At 44.8% G+C, this 25382-nt stretch overlaps 1 protein-coding gene across 3 annotated transcripts in view; it reads right to left on the bottom strand.

Moving 5' to 3' along the window:
- The window catches only part of LHFPL3 (LHFPL tetraspan subfamily member 3), a 227111-nt gene extending 216119 nt beyond the window's left edge, over nucleotides 1-10992 (bottom strand). The window contains exon 1 of one of the 3 annotated variants that reach the window (XM_072350187.1): nucleotides 10410-10992. In XM_072350187.1, the coding sequence (XP_072206288.1) occupies nucleotides 10410-10878 (469 nt within the window). In that variant the 5' untranslated portion in view covers nucleotides 10879-10992. The remainder of the gene's footprint in view (nucleotides 1-10409) is intronic. The other 2 variants (XM_072350169.1, XM_072350178.1) reach the window with 2 other exon arrangements.
- Nucleotides 10993-25382: the final 14390 nt, after the last annotated feature.

Genomic DNA, 25382 nt, shown 5'->3' with positions numbered 1-25382 from the left:
TCAGGGACTGCTTCCCAAGCCAGATGCACTTAATGCAAATTTTTCATCTACATTTTTTTGGTTTTTTGTTTGTTTGTTATAAATGTAAATAATGAAAATGAGAAATGAATACTATGGCACTGAGCTGCAGTTACGGATTGAAATGAAAGTTATAAATTCTGTGTTACCTTCAGTTCCCTGCACAAAATTAATTCTGGAGATCCTCAGTCTGGGATTTTGCTATGTATCAGCCATGTCTGTATGGATGAACTAAGCAGTGCCACGGAACATTCCCAGGCATCAAAACTCAAATATCCACAGTATTAAATTGTAAAGAATTGTCCCCAGCATGTGCCACAGCAATGATTTCAGTCTGTTCCAGCTAACTCTCTTCCCAAAAATTGTTAGGACACTCCAAGAATGGTTCCCAAGAGGTAGTTTCCGGTGGGTGACCTAGTTTTAGAAGGTAAAAACAAATAATAGAATGGCCACTGGCCATTGCACCAGCTGAGGCTGCAGCAGGGGCTGACACTAGACACACTTAATTTGCCAGTGTGGGCACAGCCACGGTGTGCCTCTGCTGGGCTCCTGCAAGCTGAGGAGATGCCCAGATACAGAGTGCTCTGAGCTTCACTTGGAAGGCTGTTAATCTCCACGAGTCCAAAAAGAGCACATGCAGATGCTTCATGCTCACATGCTGTCATCTGGAGTGTTGGAAAACAACCTCTCCAAGTCTCCTCTTGTCTACATCAAGAGACTCTGTGTTATAAAGGAGCTTGAGACGTGTTGGCTTTGCTGAAGGCAGGCCAGCAGACTGTTCCTGCAGAGGCAGAGGCAGGAGGGTGGGCAGGAGGAGAACACGCAGCTCTGGCCCTCCTCACTCCACCACTGAAATCTTTCTCTGATCTTATGAGTCTTTGCTCTGTCTTATTCATGCTGCTGTGGCACAGAGTTTGTCAGGACACAGTACTGTAAGACCAGGGCTGAACACAGCCTACGACAGCAATCCTAGGCACAGCACTCACAGGAGATTACTGACCTCATTTGGTGAACTTCCATAGGAAAGTACATGATTTTTGACTTATAAAAGGAAGCAAAAAAATTCCCATGGTTTCAAAAACAGCATCTTCTAAGCATCTCAACTCAGAATGGCCATATTTGAACCTGTAAATACAGCACGTCTTATCTTTCTTCCCTATAAACTTTTCCTTTCTGAAAGGTAACCAGAAAAATAAGGGAAGAGGAACGTGTGACACCTCATCAACTGTCTGTAATAATTTATTTTAAACCGTTTATTCTGTAGCTCTCTCCCTCTGATGCAGTCTCAATTACTTGATTGAATAATATTCTCTGAAATAGCACATGATGTGCTTGTGTCAAAGAGGCTCTCCACAGAGGCCATCAGCTACCTTTTAAAATCAATGAAATTCATGAATCTGCATCTGGCTTCTCAAGGAGAAAATAAAGGAACCTTTTCCCCCAGTATGTATGACCTTCTCATTTTAAGGCCAGCTTATTTCAAGTTTTCTGTACCTCTGAATGCCGATGTGAAGATGGATAATATCTTTCTTAGAGGAGATAGATCTTAAAGTCTATTATAGTCCCCTTCTTAAGGATTCCAGCCATAATTCTCTCTTAGTAATTGGGATCTGCACACTGTTCCACACAGTAATGCATATGCTAGCTATCCACTCTGTCATGCTGCCACTGCATTTTTAACAATGCTGATAGCAACTGATATTATCAAATTCTGCAGGCATCTGGGGCTCTCTGCTTGTGCACGTATTTTTTTCATTTCACATTTCCGAGCAAAAATGCTTTTATTTTTCCCTCTGTGATGCTTGGCGGCTGTGACCCTGCCATTCTTTGCAGCTGGATCTTGTTAGTTTTCAAATACCGAGACCACACTGCCTGATCACACCACAGATTTTCTATCTTGATATGCTTGCTGTCTTTACGTTTGCAAGATCAAAGCTAATGTTGCTTACACCACAGTGCGGGAAAGGTTCGCTTTTGAAAAGGTAAAAGAACTTTAGTGTTTGAAAGTCTAGCTTTGTTTTATGCTATGTCTTCTGCTACTGATAATACACATATCTCCTCATTCTTGCTTCATTTCTTGTATAGCAATTTTCTTCATTAAACTTCTAGAAGGGTTTACAGAAAGAGCTCAGCAGCAGCCTTATTCCACACTGTGAAGCCCCTTCTGCTGCATGCAAGTAGAGCTGGACCAATACCAGTTGCTTCCAAAAACCTCATTCCCATTTCTTTTTCCCCAGCAGTATCTAAGTTCTCAGCTCACCAGATTTTAAGAAGTAAAATTATCCTCTTTTCAATTCTCCCGTGGTTTCTTTCTTCCCTCTTTTGTTTTTTTCTTCCAATGAAATGGAATTTGTCCTCAAACTGCCTGGATAACTTCACACATTTCCTTTTATATCTTACTGCTCTGTTATCTTAGTGTTTCTCAGGCAGTGGACCACAACCCCCAGGATGTTCATAAAAGGCACTTTGGGACAGTTAAAAGATGCTGAAATTTTTATTACACTCTAAAACAAAAAATATCTTTGCTCCATTCCCAAAACACCGCTACCTCTCAAAATCAAGTTTTGCTATCAAATTCTCAAATCACTCATACAAATAAATGATATACACTTCTTAGATGATACATTTTACCCATGTTCTCTATAGAGACTGATGTGGATGTGTGATGATGAATTTCAGCCCAATTTGACTGCTGGTAGAAAAAGATGGTACTGGGGAGAGTGCAAAGGATCCCAAATTTCCACTAGCAGAAAGACAGGGATTGTTTAACAAAACCAAGTGGTAGCCTGAGGACTTCAAATCAACTCACAAATACCTTTCAGCCAGCTGTAGGACATACTGTGTCCTTGCCAGCTATACAGGTAAAGAGCCTGTGAGAAATCTGAGAGCTCAACTACAAAAATAGAACTGATATTCTCAGAGGAAGGGGATGATGGGATATAGGAGAGAACTGGTGATGGTGTGGATAGAGAAAGAAACAGTTCTTTCTTTGGGGGAAGAAACAACTGTTTGGGATGCAGAGGAGAAACTGAGCCAGAACATTTCTCCCTCAGTTGCACTGTTCACAGAACACACCTTTTACCTCTATTTTTATAGCCAAAGCATGGAACTCATAAAACGTTTCCACAGAATGGAACTGAGCAGGCAGCACAGCCACAACAGTCTTTTCACTCACAACTTCCCAATCCAACCCTCAGTTTTTCACCTTTCCAAACTACGCGAAGAACTCTCCATCTCACCTCAGAACAGGAGGAATGCCCAGACCAAGACGGGAATGCCCAAGCCTGCCAAGAAGGTTACCTCTGGATCTGAACAGACAGGAGATCTTACTGGCAGCATGAATTCCCTCCGAGAGAAACAAGACTACATACCAGGCTCACTTGAACTGCAGATGTCCTTACAAGCTTGATGAACAGTCCATTTGTCAGCAAGCCAAGCACCACAGCTGATTCCCTGCTCCATGCCCACTCACACAGCTCCAGCACCCTATTTTCCCACCATGTGGGATATTTGCACTAACATCAAACCCATCGGTATTCTGCCAGAATTTTCTGCCAAAGGTCTGGCACCCATGGCTGCTCATCATCTCTAAATAGCCTCAGCCAGCTCACCAGGTAGGTCAGCATAAATGCTGAAACTCAGTTCAAATCCTGCTGATGTTCTTCGGCTTGCCTTCCTCCCTCAGCCTTCACACGCATCTCTCTTTTTACAGAAGAGGAACACCATGGGAACAGATGTGGGCAGGTACGGTGGTTAAGGACCACTGTTTGGTCTGCATATAAATATTAAATTAACGCTGAGAAGTACTCAGTACCGTGCCTCACAAGGTACTTTGCTTCTGCTAAGTTAAACCACATCTCTTAGAAAGAGGCACTCAATCTTATCTAAAGACTTAACTGGTAAAAAAGACCCACCCTGTAAACATAACTTACAAATGAAGCTTAAGTTACAAAGCCAGATGCCTCACAGCGAATGCAAATGTTCTGAACTTCAGATTCCAAACACAGCATTTGTCACATTAAGGAACAAGGCACTACTTGAGATCTCCTCCTGTGGGTCCTCACACACCATAATCTGTCAATTTTTAATCTTCTTTTGAACAGCAAGAACACTCATCCCTTCAGATCTTCTTTCATTTACTTAAACCAGTCTTGAAATCTTTTTGTCTTTATACATGAAAGGGAATGATGTTGGAACTGGACAGAGCGTGCATGGGCAACACTGTGGGTGACAGAAAACCTGTTTTTGTCACACTGACATTCAGGTACCACACTGGATCTCATGAATGCAGCAATGCAGTGAGAGCTCCCACTCAGATGCTCATCTATCACAGCCCCCAGTCCCTCTTCTAGTTAACTGTTTTCCATAATATGGTCTTCTATCAGTACGATGCTTCCCATGTTTTAAAGGAGTTTTATGCTGCATTTGGTATTTTAAAATACGGGTTGCTCAAACAAGCCCAGTTCATTGTGATATCTGAAAGTCTAGCTACCCTTGTTATAATTTATGAAACAACTAATTTTTGTGCCATCTGATAACTTCAGCAGCAGTTAATATACATTTCTGTTCTAACAAACTGACAAGAACACTTAAGAATCTGGGGCTGCAAACAACACCACTGTCTGACTCCCCGAGGCACCCTGCCCATATGCTGGCATGAGGCTGAGTTCTTCCAGCCTTCCACAACTCACCCCTATACCAACTTCCAAAAGACAGCAGTAACAAAGTCTCTGAGCGCTTCAAGGTCAAGCCTTTTAAGACTCTTATGTAAGTCTCCTTGTCCTGCAGACTACTTTCAAGTAAAAAGGCAAACAAACAACACAGCTGCCATGAAGAACTTCAGCTTTTCATTCTGAAACAACACTCTGTTTTAAATGGACTTCTAACCATGGCATGTAACCTCCCTCTTATATCTGCTTAGGCTGCTAAGAACGGAAAATCGGGTAATATGAAATCACTTTCCAAAGGAGTTCCTGGGAAAATGTGGGTAAGTGTGGAAAGCCTGATATCTGCACCATGCAAGTTGGTAACAACTATGAAGGACAACAGATTACGTCCAAATCAAGTAAGGCAGAACGAACACAGCTATTTATTGTCAGGTTCTGCAAAATTAGAGTTCTCTGAAGAAGACAAAACATTAATGTCATGGAAATGTAGCTAACAAAGTCCACTTGGATCTTGATAAATCTGTCATTCACAGGTCTTAAAAAAATGAAACTCCCAGAGGATAAAAATAAATGTCCTTGCAAGGAGAAATAATTAGAAACAGATGGTAGGAGAATACTGTCAATTTTCAGAGTGGAGAGAGGTCACTGGTGGAGTCCTGCAGGGATCCGTGCTGGAACCTGGGAGCTGTTCACTTATTTATAAATGAGCTGGAAAGCAGGGTAAATAGCGAGGTGACAAAGTTTGCTGCTGAGAGTCATTCAGGGGAACTAAGATAGCGGCTGACTATGAAGAAAGATTTACAATACTGAGTGACTAGGCAATAAAAAGGCAAATTAAATTCAGTGTAGATAAATAAATATGAGGTCATTTCTTTGAGGGGAAAATACCTAACCTCACCAAATGATGTGCTCCAAGGTGACTATTACCACCTCAGGAATGAAATCTTGGGGTTATAATAGGCAGTTCTATGAAAACACCAGCCCACTGCTCACTTGCAGTGCAAAAGCAAGAATTAGGAATTAGTAGGAGAGGATCAGAGAATGAAAGAGAGAATATTATTATAGCACTGAATAAACTGATGGTTTTTTTTTGTGTCTTGAATGCTGCATGTAGTTCTGGTTCCACCACCTCCAAAAAAGGTGGACATTGCAGGCTGGAAATGGCACAGGCAAGGGCAGCAAGCATGGACAAGGGAATGGTACAACCTGAAGACTAAGCAGATAAAGATTCTGCAGGTCTGACAAAGTAAGTGAGGGGAGTCAACAACAGTCTAATTGAGAAAGGCACTGGGAAGGTGTTTGGGGATCCACTGTTCACTGCCTCTTTCAATACATTGGCCAAGGAGTTACAAAGGTTCAAAAAATGACTAGCTAATAAATTATAAGAAAGAAATTCTGCCAGGAGCTTTGAAATGGTCAGGATTTGGAACAGGAAATCCCTGAACTCGAGTGCTGGAGGCAGGTAGAGCACCATGAGGAAAAATTAGTTTCTTATGTCCCTGCACTTCTGTAGCACTTTCAACCATGCGAGAAGACACTAGTCTAGACTCTCCTGTGGTTTGGCTTGGGACACACGCTTTAAGTTGCTTTGTTCAATCTTGGATTGGACTTCGGTATCCACTGAAAAACGCTGGTATTATCCTACTCATCCATGGAACATTTCTTTGCCTTTCCTTTGTTTTGCCTGCTTTTACCTTTTCTGTAACTTGCAACTTCATAGCAAAGAAAAAAGTAATGAGAAGTGTCTAATAGAAAAATCACAGCAAAACTGGCGTGTTTGTTTAACTTCTACGGGAAAGAGTCAATAAAAGTCTTTGTTTGTGAGCTTCCTTGCAAGCTTTAGATGCCAAGTATTAAAAAGAAATAATACTCCACATCTAACACCTTCACTAAGCGCTTTTGCTCACACAGCTGCTCAACTTAGGTAAGCGTACACACAAGAATTCATCCATATGGCTTTGAAACATCAGAAGGGGAGGCTAGAGAATCACAGAATCACAGAATTGTAGGGGCTGGAAGGGAACTCTAGAAATCATCCAGTCCAACCCTCCAGCAAAACAGGCTCCCTAGACCAGGTTACACAGGTAGGCATCCAGGTGGGTCTTGACCATAGAAGGAGACTCCACAACTTCTTTGGGCAGCCTGTTCCAGTGCTCCGTCACCCTCACTATGAAGAAGTTCTTACGCAGATTTGTGCAGAACTTCCTATGCTTCAGTTTGTGATCATTTCCCCTTGTGCTAGTGCCACACACCACTGAAAAGTCCGGCCTTGTCCCTTTGCCTCCCACACCCTAGATATTTATAGACATTGATCTAAGTCTTCTTTTCCCCAGGCTGAACAGACCCAGGCCGCCCAGCATTTTCTCATAAGAGAGATACTCCAGGACCTTTAGAATCTCTGGTCCTCCACTGGACTCTCTCCAGGAGATCCCTGTCTTTTTTGTACCAGAGAGCCCAGGACTGGACACATTATTCCAGGTGAGGTCTCACCAGGGCAGAGTAGAGGGGTAGGATCACCTCCCTTGACCTGCTGGCCACCCTTCTTTTGATGCAGCCCAGGACTCAGTTGGCTTTCTGAGCTGTGAGGGCACATTGCTGGCCTCTGTTCAGCTTGCCATCCATCAGTACCCCCCCAAGTTCTTTTTCGCAGGGCTGTGCTCTATCCTTTCATCCCCCAGCTTGCGCTGTTAGTGGGGGTTGCCACGACCCTTGTGCAAAACCTTGCACTTAGCTTTGTTGAACTTCATGAAACCTCACCTGAGTCCCCAGCTGGAGCCAGTCTAGGTCCCTGTGGATGGCATTTCATCCCTTAGGCATGCTGGCCACATCCCATAGCTTGGTGTTATCTGCAAATGTGCACTACATCCAACTCTCAGTGTTAGTGATGAAGACATTAAAGTGCATCCATCCCAGTACTGACCTCTGAGGGACATCACTTGTCACTGATCTCCATCCAGACACTGAGCCATTGACCACTACTCTCTGGGTACAATCTTGCAACCAGTTTCTCATCCATCAAACAGATGATATATTGTGTACCTTGACAGCATTAAGCACATGGAACAAAATAAAACTATACAAGCAATGGCAAAAGCATTAAGTCTAATGTATGTTGTCCTCACATACACATAGGAAATTCCTTTTGTTCTCAGATTTTTCTGCTTAATCATGTTATGGAGATGATTAAACGAAGACAGGGATTCAGAATGCATGTGCCCAAGACACTGTGCATCTTTTCCTTAATTAAAATACCACCTCTTCAAAACAAGAGCTAGATCATTCTGACGATTCACAATGACTCACGCAGTTGTGAATGTGATTGAAGTGTTTCTTTTAAAGAAATATGATCCTAAGCTATCATTTGTAACCCTAAATGAAGCATGACCCCATGTTGAAAAAGGGAGACTTAAATTTCATCAACTATTACTACATGATCTAACTGAATATTAACACTACTAAGGTACAAAATAGCAAGCAAAATCAAAGCCACTCTCACCCACTTGTTTACTACTTCAGGTTCAGTTTTGTTTCTGTACAATGCATATGTCACATACATGTAGCTGACATTACTATATCATTACCTGTGAGACAAGCATTGAAACCTTGCTAATGCTGCTTACTTACACTCCCCAAAACAGGAAAACAAAATCAGAAGCCAATCAGGTAGCTTAGAGGAAGGCTATCAGAACTCACTATAATTCTCCTGTGCTGCACATTTTGTTCCATGTTATACCCATGTCTTAATACCATAGCTTTCTTCTTGAAAGGACGTAATGCCAACCAATGCAGATTTTCTTTTCTTTCCTTTTGAGGAAACTTCTTTGGTGTAACACAGAACAGCCAGGCCAGTGCTAAATTAAGTTACAGCATACAGCAAACAACAAGATAATTCTCTATGAGTAGGCACTATTATTACAGTTCTGCCAGGGCATCCCCATACGAACAGGGAATGATGGCCAATAATCACGTGGCTATAAAGGTGTTCCCCTATTATTTTAATTGTGGATTTCAGTAGTTTGAAAAATGATTCTGCTACTGATATAGAACTCCTTTTATTGACTTTTAATACCAACAGCACATCTACCAGCTTCAGAGACTATGAGAATCCCATGTCATTTTGCCTGAAAATATATATTCAGGGCTCCATGTAACACATGCAGCATGATGTACCCTGGATGGACTATCTGGCCAGCTACATGCAGTGGTTTCGAAACATTATTATTTGCCTGTGCAGCAATACAGTAAATAAATCAGATGATTTTTTATCTACCCTACACTAGCTTCTAGTGGCATAGAACAGTAGAACCCTGTAAGTAAAATATTATCCCTAATGGCAGTAAGTATAAGATAGCTGAAAATTGTGCTGTCTACTGCATATAGGACATGAACAGAAGAGGCTGAGGATGCAGCAAACCAGTATATATTCATGCCATCTTTTACAGGTGGAGAAGTAGCTGAAAGCAAAAGTCCTTAACAGAGCAGAGGAGACATCAGTGGTGCAAAGATGGAACACTTTGCTTTGCCTGCAGCCAACAGACATGACTACAAGCAACTAAAAACGCTGTATTGGGAACACAGTAGCCACCAACATCACATAGGATTCCCAATGCCGAGAAGATGAACCCAACCCCAACCTCCCACTGGCAAGGAGAGAAAATTTACTGATCTCAAGTGACTGCAGATCATTCCCCAGGTGATGAGAAACTGCACAGAAACTCAAATAACAAAAAAGAGCATAAAATACACAGAACACACATAGAAACAGAGAGAAATGGATAAAGCTGTCTCACACAAACCAGAAATTTCCACTAAGCTTCATGAACTAGGTGCCAATAAGCTGCTCAGGAAACGACTCAGAACAATTACTGCTCAGAAAATGAAATGAATGTAGGTCAATTGGGGGGACTGAAAAGTGATTGTGAGTCCATTCGGGAGACATTTTGCTCTGCCTTCCTAACAGCAACCCCTGAACTTCTCCTTTTAAGGGATCTGTCGGGAAGACAAGCAGAAGGCATGCTTTGACTTAAGACTTTTTTTCCCCCAAAATTATTCAAGAATTGATCTTTTCTATCTCACTGACACTATCCCAACTCCTGAGACCATTCCATCCTCCCTCTCTGCCTTTCCACTGCACGCTGCCACATCCCCACCAACTCAGAATGAAAGCAATGCTGAAGATGCGAGAAGGGATGTCCTGGTGTTCCCCCTCCTTTTTATCACGCGCTTTCCTCAGGGAGATGCTTGATGTGATAGGGAAAGTCAAACGAAGTCAGGCAACTAGCAACGGAGATGAGATTTTTGTACACTCTGAATGTTCAAAGGGACGTAAGCCTCGTAAATGGGGGGGCAGGACCCAAACCCAACCTCAGGCACGCGGACTCCAATGCCCTCAGCCGCCCTTCCAGCCTCACCCCGAGCTCTCGCTCCGTCCCGAGCCCGGCGCTAACCACATCGGGCTCAGCCACCTCCACCTGCCGCTCCCACATCCATTTTCTCCCGACCTTAGCAGCAGACCAAGCGCCGGAGCACGGGGCCGCGAGCGCTGCGGGCGGGCCGGGAGCGCTGCGGGCAGGCCGGGGCCGAGGGGCCGCCAGGGGCCACGGGACAGGGCTGGGGTCAGAACAGCCCGCCCGCCCCGCGAGTCCGGATCCACCGCCCCGCCGCCAGTCCCGGGCCGTGACGGGCGGCGCGGAGCCCCCGGGCCGGAGCCGCTGCCCCACTCACCCGAGGTCAGCTGCATCCAGGCACAGATCTTATAGACGGTGGCCGTGTTGCAGAAGAAGAAGAGGATGAAGCAGACGATGCAGGCGATGATGAGCATCATCGAGAGCCCGATGAAGAAGGAGGCAGCTTTGAAGGCTCCGGAGGGCAGGCTAGAGAAGTCCGTGAAGCTGCCCCGGCAGGTGAGTTCCCGGCTGAAGCCGTTGCCGATGCAGTAGTGGAAGAGCCCGAAGTAGCCCGCCTGCGGCGTGTCCACGCCGTCTCCGATCCAGTAGGGCTGGATGAAGCACACCACGTTGACGATGGCAAAGCAGATGGTGAAGATGGCCCAGAGCACGCCGATGGCCCGCGAGTTCCGCACGTAGTTGGTGTGGTAGATCTTGGCCGCCTCCTGAGCCGGGAGCATCCCCGCTGCTGCCGCTCCCGCCGAGCCCGCTCCTGTCGCCGCCGTCCCTGCAGCCGCTCCGGGCATCCTCGCCGAGAAGCTCCCCCCTCCCCTTCCTCCTCCTCCTCCTCCGCCCCGCTCACTCCTCTCGACGCGACGCGCTCCGCCGCTGCGTGCGAGAGCCGAGCAGCCCCTCCGCCGGGCTTCCGCGGCGCCGCGCCACCACCGCCGCCACCGCCACCACCGCCACCACCACCGGCAGCGCGGCCCGCCGCCTCCTACCGGGGCTCGGCGCCGCCGGCCGCCGCGCACCGCCCTCCCCGCAGCCCGCCCTCCCGCCGCCGCCCGCAGCTCCTCGGCGCGCCGGGCGCCAACGGCCGAGAGCCGCGGTGCCGCCGGAGCCCCTCCGCCCTGCGCAACCGCGGCCCGCGGGGGGCGGGGGGTGCGCGCCTGAGGCGGCGGTGGGGCTCTCGGGGCGGGAGAAGGGCCGGCCGGGTGTGCTTGACAGCGGCTGCCGGCCCTGAGGGCAGGGTCCGCCTGGGCGGGGGGCAGCCGGCGCTGCTCGCGCTGCGTGTCCTGGGGGGACGCATTCGGGAAACACCTGGAAGTTTAAAACCTCCACAGCGCTGCTCGCTTGGCTGTGGCGGGGTGAGCAGGGGCACGGGTGGGCTCCGCTCGTGCCTAAATCAGCCCCCAGCCGGGCTGAGGTACATCCAGCTCCAGGGGAATATCGAGGGTTGCTTCCCGCTGCACGCAGCGCATCGCAGCGCACGTGGACCAGAAGTGCCCTAAAGCAACGGCGGTGCGGGGCTGCTGCTCCTGGGGGGGCGTCGGCGAGGGACAGGAGGTGACACCGCGCGGAAAAGCCGCTCAGCCGCTCGAACGACTTGGGCCTGGCACGCTGCGCCCTGAACGTTTTGGCATGCAGCAGTAATTAGCATATATTAATGAGCAATTAGCATCTGGTAATAATCATTCATACTCCAATGACACTTGGATTCGCAGTCCCCGACCTATGCATTGAGCTCGAGTTAATAATAATAATTGATGGTGCATATATAGAGCTCTTTGAAGATTGCTCCCCTCGGGAGGCGCTGCAGCTGGAGCTCCGGGGACGCAGGGAGCGGCTAAGTGGGGCTGTGCGGGCCCGGAGCCGGCAGAGGGCTGCACGCAATTAAGTATTAGTGCTGATCAGTCTTGGAAGTGTGGGAATTGTTCCCCCCGCCCCGCACGGTTTTGCTGCTCCTTCAGTCAAAGTTTGACTTTTCAGTCAATTGGCAGAAAAAAAATGGGCAAGTTGAAAAAAGTATGGGCTGTGTATGACCCAACTGTTCAGATGATGCCTTGGAGAGGCAGCTGAGCTCATTCCAGCCTCACACAGCAGGAGGATCTTAGTGCATTCCCTTCTCAGTGCTTGTCCTCTTTTCTGTAGGCCGAGGTTAGTTGCGCTCCAGGACACAGCAGAGGATACCTGGTATCTCAGTGCAGTAAGGAGCCATTAGGAGATGAAGAGGATTAGAGCCAGGCCTGAGGTTGTCCGTGGAAAGCTGCATGGAATAGAAGGACGTTGGGGTGTGAGCTGACAGCTGGCTGAACATGAGCCAGAAGTGTGCCCAGGTGGCCAGGAAGGCCAATGGCATCCTGGCTTGTATCAGAAATAGTGTGATCAGCAGGGCCTGGGAGGTGAAGAATTCTTCTCAGAAAGAGCGGTGAGGCACTGGCACACACTGCCCTGCGAAGTGGTGGAGTCACCATCCCTGGAGGTGTTCAAGAAGAGAGTAGATGTGGCACTGAGGGACTTGGGTTGGTTATTGGGCTAGAAAATCTTAGTCTATGCCCAAGCATATTCCTTCTAGCACGGCTTGAGCTTTTGTGGCTCTAGCTGAGCTCAGGTCTATGCTCTCTCTTCCTTTGGTGCCTTTTTTACAGCAGGGATATTTTGGCTCTCTTTATTCTCTCTCCTGAGAGAAAACCTGACTGCTCCCGCTTCCCCAAACTCTTGTCGATTCTCTTTATTCCTTTATTTGTAGGTTACGGTTTTATTGTTTTATTTAACCTGAGTGTTTGAGTGTTCAGATGCTTTTACTAGACAACCGTAGGGAAGTTCCACTGAAGGTGAGGAATTCCAAGGCTTTGAGTAGCAATGAAGTAAGCCCCTGAAGTCCACCCAGAAGTGATGAGTTGAGCCAGACATGAAATGCAGGCTGGCATCACGCCTCATGGAATGAGGAGCGTTTGTCTGTGGGTTTGTCCAGCTCAGAAGAAACATTTATCTACATGCATCAAAGCTACAAGCGTTTTGCAGTCAGTGGAGGGAAACCGGCCTACAGTTCTTTCAAGTCCACATCTAAACTCCATCAGGAAATCTGTGTTGGGTGAGATGAAGATCCAGCCTGGCAGGGGATCTGTGACACCTCAAAAGACACGCATATTAGTAGAGAGAGTGCTGGCAGAGCATATTGAGCTCTCCTGTTTGCTCAGTAAGGCAGTTTGTCCCGTAAACTGTAGGTGAAAGGAAAGGTTTAAAGGGACTGGCAAAAGACAGTACAATAAGTACTGCTGTGGCTGTACTAGCGGACAGCTTGTTTGTTTTTACAACATTTCTATGTTTCTTAATTTATTATACACATTTTTCTAAGTTTGTTCCTGTGGAAATGATAATCTCCTCCACGGGGATCCCAGTTCCCTGAGCCCAGAGTAGTTCCCAAAATAAAAAATGCTGCTCTGAATCAAAGTCCTTTCAAGTTTGGCACCAATAGCAGGCCTGATTCCTGGCCTCACTGGTCAGGGTGGCCGCTCCCTGCCACACTATGTGGCACCACATTGGTCATAGGGGATGTGGGTGTGGGCCCTCATCTCCCAGGCAAGAGAGTGGCAGCTCCACAGCTTCTCTGGGCAACCTGTTCCAGTGCATCACTGCCCTCTGAATAAAGAATTTCCTCCCAACATCCAATCTTTATATATATATCTCCTTTCTTTGTTCAGTATTAGGCGTCATGTCTAAGCACAGCTACTTCACTCTGGTACTCTCCACCTTTCCACTTGCCTGTACTTCTCCAAATGGACACTTTTCCTTCATGGAAGAGAAAGAACCCCTCCCATACCATGAATGCAGATAACCCTTTTCCAATTGCTTTATCAGTGTCCTCTTCCCTTCAAACGGACTCCAGATGCCTGCCTTTACTGTACAAGAATGGAATAAGGGCCCCATTCTCCCGTAAACAGAGCAGCCATGGGGCACAGTGCTCACCCGGATGATGGCTGAAGTCTTTTCACAAATCTCTCAGCTCACTCGTGGACAGCAGTTGAACATTATTGTCAGCTCTGAGAGTTCTGCCTCTTCCACATGCCGTACATAGAATCACAGAATGAGAGATCCTCGAATCTTCAAGGAGGGTTGGAGAAGACCTCTCAAATCAACTAGTCCATATGTCCACCTGTCACCAATCTTGCCCACTAAAACATGCACCTAAATTCTCAGTTACTATTGCATCCAGTCCTGGCACCCCCAAAGCAAAAAGGGTAAGGAGCGGTTGAAGCGGGGCTGGGGGAGGGCATGGTCAGAGGGCTGGGGCACCCGTGATGAAAACAGGCATTCAAGGCCAGACTGGATGGAGATTTGAGCAGCCTGGTCTGGCAGGTGTTGTACCTGCCTGTATTGAGGAGTTTGCAACTAGATCATGGAATCATAGAATTACGAGGTTGGAAAGTTCCTACAAGATCATCTAGATCTGGACAGACTGAATAGCTGGGCTGACACCAATGGGATGAGGTTCACCAAGACCTAATGCTGGGTCCTGCATTTTGGCCACATCAACCCCAGTCAGCGCTACAGGCTTGGGGCAGAGTGGCTGATTGACAGTGTGGAGGAAATGGACCTGGGAGTATTGATTGATGCTCGACTGAACGTGAGCCAGCAGTGTGCCCAGGTGGCCAAGAAGGCCAATGGCATCCTGACTTGCATCAGAAACAGTGTTGCCAGCAGGAACAGGGCAGTGATTGTCCCCCTGTACTCAGCTCTGGTGAGGCCGCACCTTGAGTACTGTGTCCAGTTTTGGGCCCCTCACTGCAAGAAAGACATCGAGGCCCTGGAGTGTGTTCAAAGAAGGGCAACAAAGATGATGAGGGGTCTGGAGCACAGGGCTTATGAGGAGAGTCTGAGGGAGCTGGGATTGTTCAGTCTGGAGAAGAGGAGGCTCAGGGGAGACCTTATAGATCTCTATAACTTCCTGAAGGGAGCTGGGGGTCGGCCCCTTCTTTCGTGTAACTGGTGATAGGACTAGCGAGAATGGCTTCAAGCTGCACCAGGGGAGGTTCAGGCTGGACGTTAGGAAACACTACTTCTCTGAAAGAGTGGTCAGGAAGTGGAATGGACTGCCCAGGGAGGTGGTGGAGTCACCGACCCTGGGGATGTTCAAGGAACATTTGGATGTTGTGTTGAGGGACGTGGTTTAGTGGGAGCTATTGGTGGTTGGTGGATGGTTGGACTGGATGATCTTGCAGCTCTTTTCCAACCTTGGTGATTCTGTGATTATGTGAATGTTAGAGTGAGAAAGGAGGTAAGATTGTGTCCAGGCAGAGGCTGTTCTGGGTGTCGTAGGACATCAGGGTGTCCTTCTCTGGTCTCTAGCACCAAAAAAATGATACCTACTGGTCCTTCAGTTGAGTGCATCTGAATGGTGACATGGTACCAGGTACTACTCTGGAGGCACCTGAGTCACTCCAAATGTGTCTGTTGCTAGAACTTTGAATCCCCACTGCTGTTTAATATTTGAAATCTCTGTGAAGTTCACTCCCATCCTCTCCTAGTCTCATCTCCTTCCATCATTGATATCTATAGAATAATAAATAGTAAATCTTTCATCAGTTACTTCAGGAGTTTGAACAGCAGAAGCCTCTATGTTGGATTCAGAAGTTCCTTCCAAGATAATTAACCCAGAGGTATCAATATTCTGTCACACAAAGAAATAGCGCTTGTGTTTTTGTAAATGACAACTGGAAATATGAACACAACTGCAGAAGAGCTTGATCAAGATTCAAAACCAAAGGTTAAGAAAACACAGAAAGAAAGATTATCTGTGCAATCCTTAATTGTTTCTTTCGTATTTGTTTACTATGATACCTTCTAATAACATAATTGCTTTTCTACTGTCATCCTTGCTCACTTGTTTCACAGCGCTGGCAGTTGCTACTTGATGAGAAGCCTCTGCTGAGTTTTTTTTTTTTCTCTCCCTGCTCAATGTGCAGCCCAGATTTGCTTTTCTGCACGTGGTGTTTGCAACTGCAGACAGGCTTACGATGCTTTTTATGGTTCTTACCACAATTATATGAGTGCTTTGCGGTCTTGGAAAACATCGTGTCTCTGTGAGATATGATGCTTAGGATGCTGGTCTATTCTGGACAGAACAGTTAAGGTAAAAGACAGCTGAGGATTCATTTCACAAAGCAGAGCTCCCATGGATATTTTTTGTAGCACTTCTCCAAACGAAGCCTCAGTAGGAGCCACACTGAGCTGCTGCTCATCTACAAAAGGCTTTAAGCATCTTGCCTGCCAGTGCACACATCCTGTCTGTGGCAGGAGCATGGATAGTCTCAAGCTCTTCACAACAGCATTCATCATCTTAATCTTTAGAAGATTATCCTTTCTCTCCAACAACCTTGTTCATACTTTCACTATTTTCTTCTCCCTGGGAATTATCTGGGTCCCAGCTCTGTGGCTACCATCTAGTTTCATCTGAAAAAAACACAACAAACTTTTAAACTACGTTAGCCAGGCTTTTCACCAAAAGCTTCTTCAAAAGGTGAAGCAGGATTCTCATCAACATGATCCTTCTTGACAGCAGACGCAGTGTCACACACCAAATAAGGCAGGATCCTGTTTACAAATTAGCAAATGAGCATGCAACACACAACAAAGGGAATGTGAATCATGTGGCATGGACAGCTCTTTTTTTGGCACATCCCATCAAGTACCGGATTTTACAACAATAATTCTATTTTTAGAAATGCTTGTGTATGTGATTATAAAACATGTGAGCTTAAAGAGAGCTTTTGCAGTCTCTGTAGACCATACTTGTAACCATTTTATCAAACCAAAATGTGCTGATTGTTATGATCATTACACAAAGCACCTGTTAAGGTATTTCCTGTGGTAGAGGAGTCGTAGAGAAGCTTAGGCATTCTGTGTGTCTGGAGGACTTAGTGGAAGTACTACATTTAGTGCTAGGGACAACTTTTGATATGATACGTAAGAACTACAGATGGATGCTGCTGGACCAGGGGTCACATCTGGGAAGAAATGCACATAGAACCACAGGATCAGAATTCTAGAATGGCTTAATTTGTAAAGGACCTCAAAGACCATCTAGTTCCAATCCTCTTGCCACAGGCAGAGCTGCCCACAGCTAGATGAAGCACTACATCAGACTGCCTAGGACCCCATCCAAACTGGCCTTGAACACCTCCAAGGACAGGGCATCCACAGCTTCTCTGGACAGCCTATGCCAGCCCTTCACCACAATATGTGAAAAAGTTTTCCATGATTTATCTCAGTCTCCTTTCCTTTAGCTTACAGCAATTCCTCCTTTCCTGTAAAAATTGATTTCCCTCCTGCTTATAATTTCTCTTTAAATACTGAAAGGTGACTATGAGGTCTCCCCACAGCCTTTTCTTCTCCAGAGGCAACAAGCCCAGCTTCCTCAACCTGTCTTCTTAGGACCTCTAGCCCTCTAGTCATCTTCGTGACCCTCCTCTGGACTCTCTCCAACAGCTCCACATCCTTCCTGTGCTGGAAGCCCCTGGATTCAGTACTCCAGATGGGGCCTCACAAAGGCAAAGCAGTGGGAGAGAGTCACCTGCCTCTCCCTGTTGATGCAGCCCAGAATACTGATGACTCATGTTAAGTCTTCCATCTACCAAAACCTTCAGGTCCTTCTCCACAGGGCTACTCTCAAGTTCTCCTTCTCCCAGTCAGTATACATATCAGGGAATGCCCTGACTCAAGTGCAAGACCTTGCACTTTGCCTTGTTGAATTTCATTAACTTTACATGGGTCCACCTCTCGTGCTTGTCAAGGTCCCTTTGGACCATGCTACCCTAAGCATTTATGGGGCTTGATTATACCTTGAATGGGTGCCAGTGCTGGTAACACCACAAAACATACATCCCACACTGTGGTGCAGAACCAACTGCAGTGGTGGCTGGTGACAACCCTGAGCAGCACTGTGGGCCTTAGTCCTGGCAGCAGCCATGCTGCAGAGGGGAGCAGCAGGCCCAGCGGGTGGCCCTGTCGCCATGGCAACCCACAGTCTCGCCACTGTCGAGCCTCTGCTGTCGATCAAGAAGCATTAACTTTCACATTATGTCTTTTTTATTACTGCTTCTGCACATTTTGTCTTCCATCTCTCCAGGGGCCCGGCTGTGCTGGTGAAATGTTCCTTCTCAGGGAGTGGGGAGCATCATTTCTTTCTATTTCAGTAGTGTTTGCAGCCATGGGAGAGACACAGCAGAGGGCTGGCTGGAATTACTGCTATCGGTGTCAGGGAAACTGCCATTGCCGTAACAGATTTGATCCGAAATGGTCCAATGTAGGTCTACCCTAAAATTAGAGAGCAGGTAACTTAGAATGCTTTCCTTGCTTCCCATGAATTGAATCCAGCTCCTGTTAGTGATAACAGAGTGGTTCCTGTAGAGCATCCATGAATCATGGCCATGCTGAAGCCACATCCCCTTTGGGATGCAGGACTGGATAGCCCAAAATCTGGATAGGGAGTGTAATTGTCAGGAGGTCACCTATCCCAAAGCCGGCTCTGTACTGAAGGAATTGTCTGAGTGAAAGAAGTTATTGTTGACAGAGGGAGCTGAAAGAGGATGTGGTCAGACGGAGTGGTGGCTATAGTCACACAACGGGTATAAGGAAGGTGAGAAGTATCTCAGTTGTATGTGAAGCAGAGATTGAAAGGAATAAGAGGTCCTGCCAACTTGTAAAAGAAAGACAAGGGTGGAGGAAGTGTCAAGTAGCAGAGCTCTCACTGGCAACAAAAGACATGGAGTATAAATGATTGTGATGAAATAAGAACAGGGAATGTGGGACCCCAAATCATTACTGGCATTCAGGGGAAGAAGAAAAAAAGCACCCTTTGACACAGCTCTGCTTCCTTCCCACAGCCTGGGTAACTTAGAGGAGTTGTAAAACTGCTCCAAAACACCTTATGGTGAAAATAAAACACTTTATTCTCCCCAAATCTATCAGGTTCTAAGCTCTCCAGTTGCAGCCCATCAAGAAATGCTTCTTCTTTGGTCTTGCTAAGCTCTCCTACAATGCTGAGGATGTGCAGCACTGCCCAGTGCAGTGTTTCGCTATTGAGGGTTATGAGCAAGTCAGGTCGCTCTCTCACCATGCAGTGCTCTGCCTTGCTAGTACATCCTGCTTGTCAGCACTGCTAATTAGCTCAGACAGAGCTTTCAGGTGGCTTGCTGTGTTGTGCCGTTCACACACGCCATCAGAGACTCCTCCTGCAACGATGGAAATTTTACCTCTCTTGCTGTGGCAGCTGTTTGCCAGAGGGTCAGTAGCTTCAGTACTAAAGGCACTGTGAAATACCATGCTGCAGGCTATATCCTGTACATCTTCAAAGACAGCTGTGCAGTTAAGGTTGGTTTCTAGACATGTTTTTTCCTATAGTAAAAGTTTAGTTAAGGTATTTCTCCTAGGCTGGGATTCATGTGGAGGGGGAAATACATTACTATGGACCAGCCTAGTTTAGGATATGCACAAAACCTCCTCTGCCACCAAGATGCATTTAGGGTTTTCTTTCCAGATCACATAGTTACCTGCAACTTTTCCACCAGGAAACATTTAACTGAAGGCTATATAATGCTAAATGTAACATTAGGGAAGCTTTCAAAAAGTATACGTGCTAGTGCTGAACTACCTTCTTGGCCCTTAGCGAGGCAACACTAGTGCAATCAGGATATGATCTATGTTGTTCTCCAGCAGAGAAGAATGTTTAAAAGTGTTTTAATTCACACCAGATAAAAATAATGTATTAATTTCTTCAACATTTGAATCCATCCAGATATATATTTCCTGTATTTCCAAATGTGCCTTCTTGGGAGGCTAAACAGCAGGTCATTCAGTATGTAATAGAAGGTAATTCTGATCTCCAGAATTTAAATGCCAGCAGGGCAGAAGCAGTCCAGTGACTTCACCTGAGTGGCAAGCCAGTTCAGGTGATTCTGCTTGTTCCTAATTTAAGAACTATACAATAGTGAAGCACAAGTTGGTAATGTTAACTTATCAGCACTGATCTTCTCCAATCATAGATGCCTGCAATCTAATATATTTTTGGGAAAAGCAAAAGATTACCACTCTTCTAGTGTAGGCATTAGGAACAGTGCAGACCTTTCTGATGTACAGGCCCTGATCAATACTCAAATCTGCAGGGGAAGCTTGGGAGCTGCAGAGAGTGATTATCATGCTGCACAAGATGATATCGTAGCCTAGAGCAAGCATTCACTCTGGCACTACACAGCATGGGGCAACTAAGTCTGCTGTGTTTCCAGATGGATTTATGGTAAAATGGATAAACATAAGTGACCTGCCAGTATACCAGCACTGTGACCTGAACCAAACTGTGAAAGGAGATTAAATGGGAAAAGCATGGAATTTATCTCATACTGAGTATCTCTGTAGCAGAATTCAGTGCCATCCAGGGATATCGCAGCTACTGCAAGCAGTGTAGTCACATTAGCAGGATGTTAATGTGCTTAATTAGCCTGGATGACAAGCAGGTTATAGGAACCTGTGCACAGCATCATGCTTATGTACTTAGCCATTTAAATCTCCAGAGTGCTTGCAGCTCACTTAGGTTAATACTATCTAATGAATTAATAAGCATATAACCTATTTCATTGTTCAAGACGTTTATAACAATGTTGAATAATAGCAAAGCTAAGACAGACTTTTGTGGAACTGCCAAAGACACACACTTCAAGTATCTAAGGGAGGTAGGAGTAGCTACTGGTTTAAATGCTTTAAATACACCTATTTGTGCATTAACCTTCCAGTAGCTTTCCATAAATCACATTTTCCTCACCTGGTTATGAAAATATTTCATAAGAGGGTATTAAAAGCCTCAAAAGTGCCAAGTTACAGGCCACCTATATCTTTGCCTTTATTCAGAAGTCCCATAAGTAGTATATAATAAGTTAAATTTGACTAGATTATTCCTTAATATGTCCATGTTAGGTGTTACTTATCCCTGTTCTATTGTATTCATTAAAACAAAACAAAACAAAACATTATACCCGGTGGTGCAGTGGTATAAGGTGCTGCTTGCAACATTGGAGGCCTGGGGTTCGAATCCCCCCTGTGGCGCAAGTGGTAGAAATGCTGCTCTGCTAGACAGAAAGGCTCGAATCCCGGGAGTTGGACTCGATGATCTCTAAGGTCCCTTCCAACTCGCACGATACTGTGATACTGTGATTATTTCTATGTTTTTTCTAGCAAACAAGCTTTCTAGCTTGGCAGACCAATCTGCAGCTCGGTTCTGTGTTCATACTCTTCCCATACCCTTTTCTAAACACAGGCCTTGTATTTGTATTTTTCTTATCTTTCTAATCTTATAAAACTTCTCATTCCCCATGGACACCACAATATTGCCTCAGCCTTTTGACTGAAAGATTTCCTCAGTAATTTCCATGAGCTCCCCTGCTCAGCAAACTCTTAAGTGGTATCCAACCTATTCCTATTCCATATCTGGACTCCTTATAACGATGCTAATAATCTTAACCATATAAGAAAATTTGATATGCGTGATGAAGAAAAGCAAAGATTTCAACACTGGTGTCATCTGTTATAAATTCTCCCTTTCCTTTGAGAGGCAGAACACCGCTTGCTGTAGTCTCTTGGTCTTTCTCCTGCTGCTAACAGAGTTCCGGAATGTCTCCTTGTTTTTAGCTCCAGGCTGTCATTTGAATAAATGTTTCCTTCTTGTGTACTGCTGAAATAATCTTTGGCTCAAAAATGCCTCTGAAACAATTTTTCATTTCAGTGGTGACACAGGGGTAAAGAGCTGTTGAGTAGAGCCAACACTTTAATAGCTCTGAAAAAAAGTATCAAGAGTTTCACAGTGGGAAATTGGCAATAATACACACTCCTTGTATGAAGTAAGTGTGACTACAATAACAAGGAAAATTAATGGACATAACCACTCTAATGAAGAGACTAATGAAACCAATGAGCAATAAGCAATAAGAGTTAACACGATGTAAGTTCTCTCAAACACAGATTTTTGTAGTTAAAGGGCACTGTGAGGGAAAGGAGATCGCATTCTGGTTCCACTGAAGGACACGGGATTGTGCTTTGGAATATCTTGTTCAAAATATGTCAAGTGGCTTGATTGGGCTTAGTACCAAGTTATTATGAAAACCTTTTGAAAGACAATCAAAATAATCAAAATAAATATTTAACCATGTGCAATCAATATTTATTCACATACCCAGTGGGTCCTTGTTAGATTCTATTTTAATTTATAGCTTCATTAGCTGAAGAAGGCCATAAACGTTATATTAATGGAAGTTGTAGTAGAGGCTAACTAGTTGTAATCACCACTAGCAGTAGGAAAAACAAATGGGAACTTACGTGAATGAAAATATTAGAAGAGATCATCTGGAGATAACCACAGATTACTGCTTCTGGCAAACATAGGTCTCCATGACAAAGGAGAAAGCTGTGGAGAGCAGTGTGTTGGAAGAGAAGCACTTATTTATAGTGAATAGAGTTGTAAGAATAATTGATTTTTCTGTTTGGTGGCCAAACTGAAAATAAATTAGGGAAAACTAATATCCAGTCAGATATATTGTTCCCTTTTCACATATTTCTACCATTTATTAACACTAAACTTAGATCAATGTTAGAATGAAGCAGCGTAGATAAGAAAAAACAAGACCATTTCATTTTGAAAATATTGGAACAGAATGTTTCTGGTTGTTGTTGTTGTTTTTTTCCCCAGCACTATTTCTCAAAATGAATTCCTCAGCTTTTGAATTGACTTTTGACTCATAATATATCTTTTCAGAGAACTGAATGTAATAGACTCTTCAGCAAAACAGGTCATTACCAGTCACCCAGAACTTCTGCCTCCGCACCATAAACTTGCAGTTGGTACCTAGGATCTGTGTTTAGGAGAATCTCTGACAGTCTGGGGGCTTTCCGTGTCTAGCAAGAAATCCCATTTGCTCTCAACAAAGTCCAACAGAAGTTACCATGAGCCAGAGTGCCTGATGGATAGTGTTGGCTTGGTCCTCACAAGGATCCAGGGCTGAGAAGGGGGAACAAGGCTTCCAGATATTATATTTTGCTATAACTTTGTCTAGCAGATGATGGAGCTGCAATGTGGCAGATACTTTCCACTTCCCATGTCTGTACCTAAAGACCCTGATCAACATCTTACTCTTCTGAAAAGCCAAACTGCCAGAAATCCCTAATCACCACTATATGTATTTTGCAGATTGCAGATTACTCTTCTGTCTTGTTTCTAATCCTTTGCCGATTTATCAATGATCTTTTGACTAGAAAAGCAGAAGAAAAGTTGAATAGGGAGTTCAGAATGAATGATAAGAAAAAGGTAAGCATTTGGCCCAGGTCCACTCAGCTGTCTGCTAACACTGTAGATGTTATCAGACCTGCTCAGTCCTAGGGCTCCATCTGCAGCTAGGCTAAACTTTTCTTGCTTCCCAGTGCAGTGCTGTCACAAGTGCTGCCTACAGTCGGGTGATTCATTGGTATGAATATTTTCAGTCCTGTTTATCCTAATGGAATGCTCCAGTCTTCACAGGCAGAACTGCAAACAGTGCTCACGGATGTATTAACCTTTGTCATATTCTGTTAAACATGTCATGTGAAACTCAGTCTCTGTCTAAGTCAGTAAGGATCTGCAGTAGGATGTTTGCTAGGCTTTTGTTTATTTCTTTGTTTTGGTGGGGTTTGGTATTTTTTGTATTCTTTTTCCTGCAATATGTGTTCAGATTATAAAGTGTTTCAGAATTACTTTGTTTAAGTTCTTATCATGGTCTAGTGTTGTGTTAGAATTCTGGCAATGGTATTAGCCAGCTCCTCTTTTAGAAATGAACAAACAAAGAAGAATGGCGCTGGGCTAGGAACTCACCACCACTACACCTTCTTACGTTCAACATTTTCTTTAACAATTACCCCATAAAACATATCAGTTACTTTTTAATTCACTTAGCACCTGAACTGTTGCTACTGGATAGTGTTCATTTTTAAATCAAAATGCCACACGATGGGAGGTTGAACACTGTATGGAATTCTCCCTATGGCACACAGATCTGGCAAAAAAAAACAAAACATTTTGTGATATTTTACTGGTAATTATTATAACATTGACTGACCTACAATTACAACGGCCATCCATTTAGCATGTTTAAAAAACACCACGTGATCTTCAAGCAGCATTTCCATTTTTCCAAGACCTATAAAGAGAAATTGATATTAGTGGTTTGCAGAGTTTGCTGCTGTAAGTATGTTGTCTCAAGGATGTTGGGAAAGTTTTGCAACAAGTATAATTAAATCCTGACTCTTCTATAAATCAGACAAACTTGGAATTAAAGACTGCTCTGCAAATCACTTTCAATTATTTGTAGTCAGCCCTTTTGTACACTTGGATTTTCATCTCCTTCTGCTTTCTCCCAAGAATACTGAGTACAAGACAAGGAATCAGGAGCTGTGAAGTCCCATCATACCATCTTTTCCTCCTGACCTTTCCACATTCTCTAAGTACTCCATGGATCTCACAGTGAGTGCACAGTTTCCCCTACCACCAAAGTCAATGTTGACAATGGGATGGATTTTTGTGCCAAATGGGAACAAGAGTTAAAATTTTGAAATCACATTGGAACTCAGTTCGTATGACCTTACTGAGCTGCCCTGTTTTCACAAAATGAAATAAGAAAAATAGTAAACATAACATAAACTTCTAGCAGAGATAATTATAAGGAATGAAAGGTAAGATCCTATCCCAGTCCTGAGTCTTTAGAAATCTTCCTTTCAAATGTAACTGAAATTGGCGTAATCTTTTAAAACTGCTCTCTGGAATTGCATTTCTAAGTGAAAACTCTTAAATTCTTATGCATTTGCTGTATTTTCTGCAAAATTGTAAACGTATGTTGTTGTTGAAAGTAACTGAAGAGACAGTACAGTGCTTGCGTTCACAATCTTCTCTGCAGGAGGTTAAATGGAACCATTTGTCCACTTCTCTCCGAGTATGAAAACAGTTGTTTGCTAAGCTGTAAGTTACAGAGCCTTTGCAAATCCGATCAGCTGCACGAAAGACTGAACATGGCGTGCCTTCCTTTCTCATGAGACATTTATGAATAAATTATGTTGCTCAAGTTGGCTGAAGATGTTTATCTGATGCGTACCAGCACCTCTGCAGTCTAGCAGACATGAGAAGGAGCTGTGCCACACAACCCACCTTGCTGTTCAGTAGTTACATCTCCCATCTTCTTTGCCACCTGCAGAGCTGGCTGGCTTCCTTCTGTCTCTCACACATTTTGCTTGAGAATCTGCA

The sequence above is a fragment of the Excalfactoria chinensis genome, chromosome 1 (assembly GCF_039878825.1).
Source record: "Excalfactoria chinensis isolate bCotChi1 chromosome 1, bCotChi1.hap2, whole genome shotgun sequence".
In the NCBI taxonomy this organism is placed as follows: domain Eukaryota; kingdom Metazoa; phylum Chordata; class Aves; order Galliformes; family Phasianidae; genus Excalfactoria; species Excalfactoria chinensis.
The sequence above is the reverse complement of the archived record's forward strand: the minus strand, read 5'-3'. Positions and strand labels throughout refer to the sequence as shown.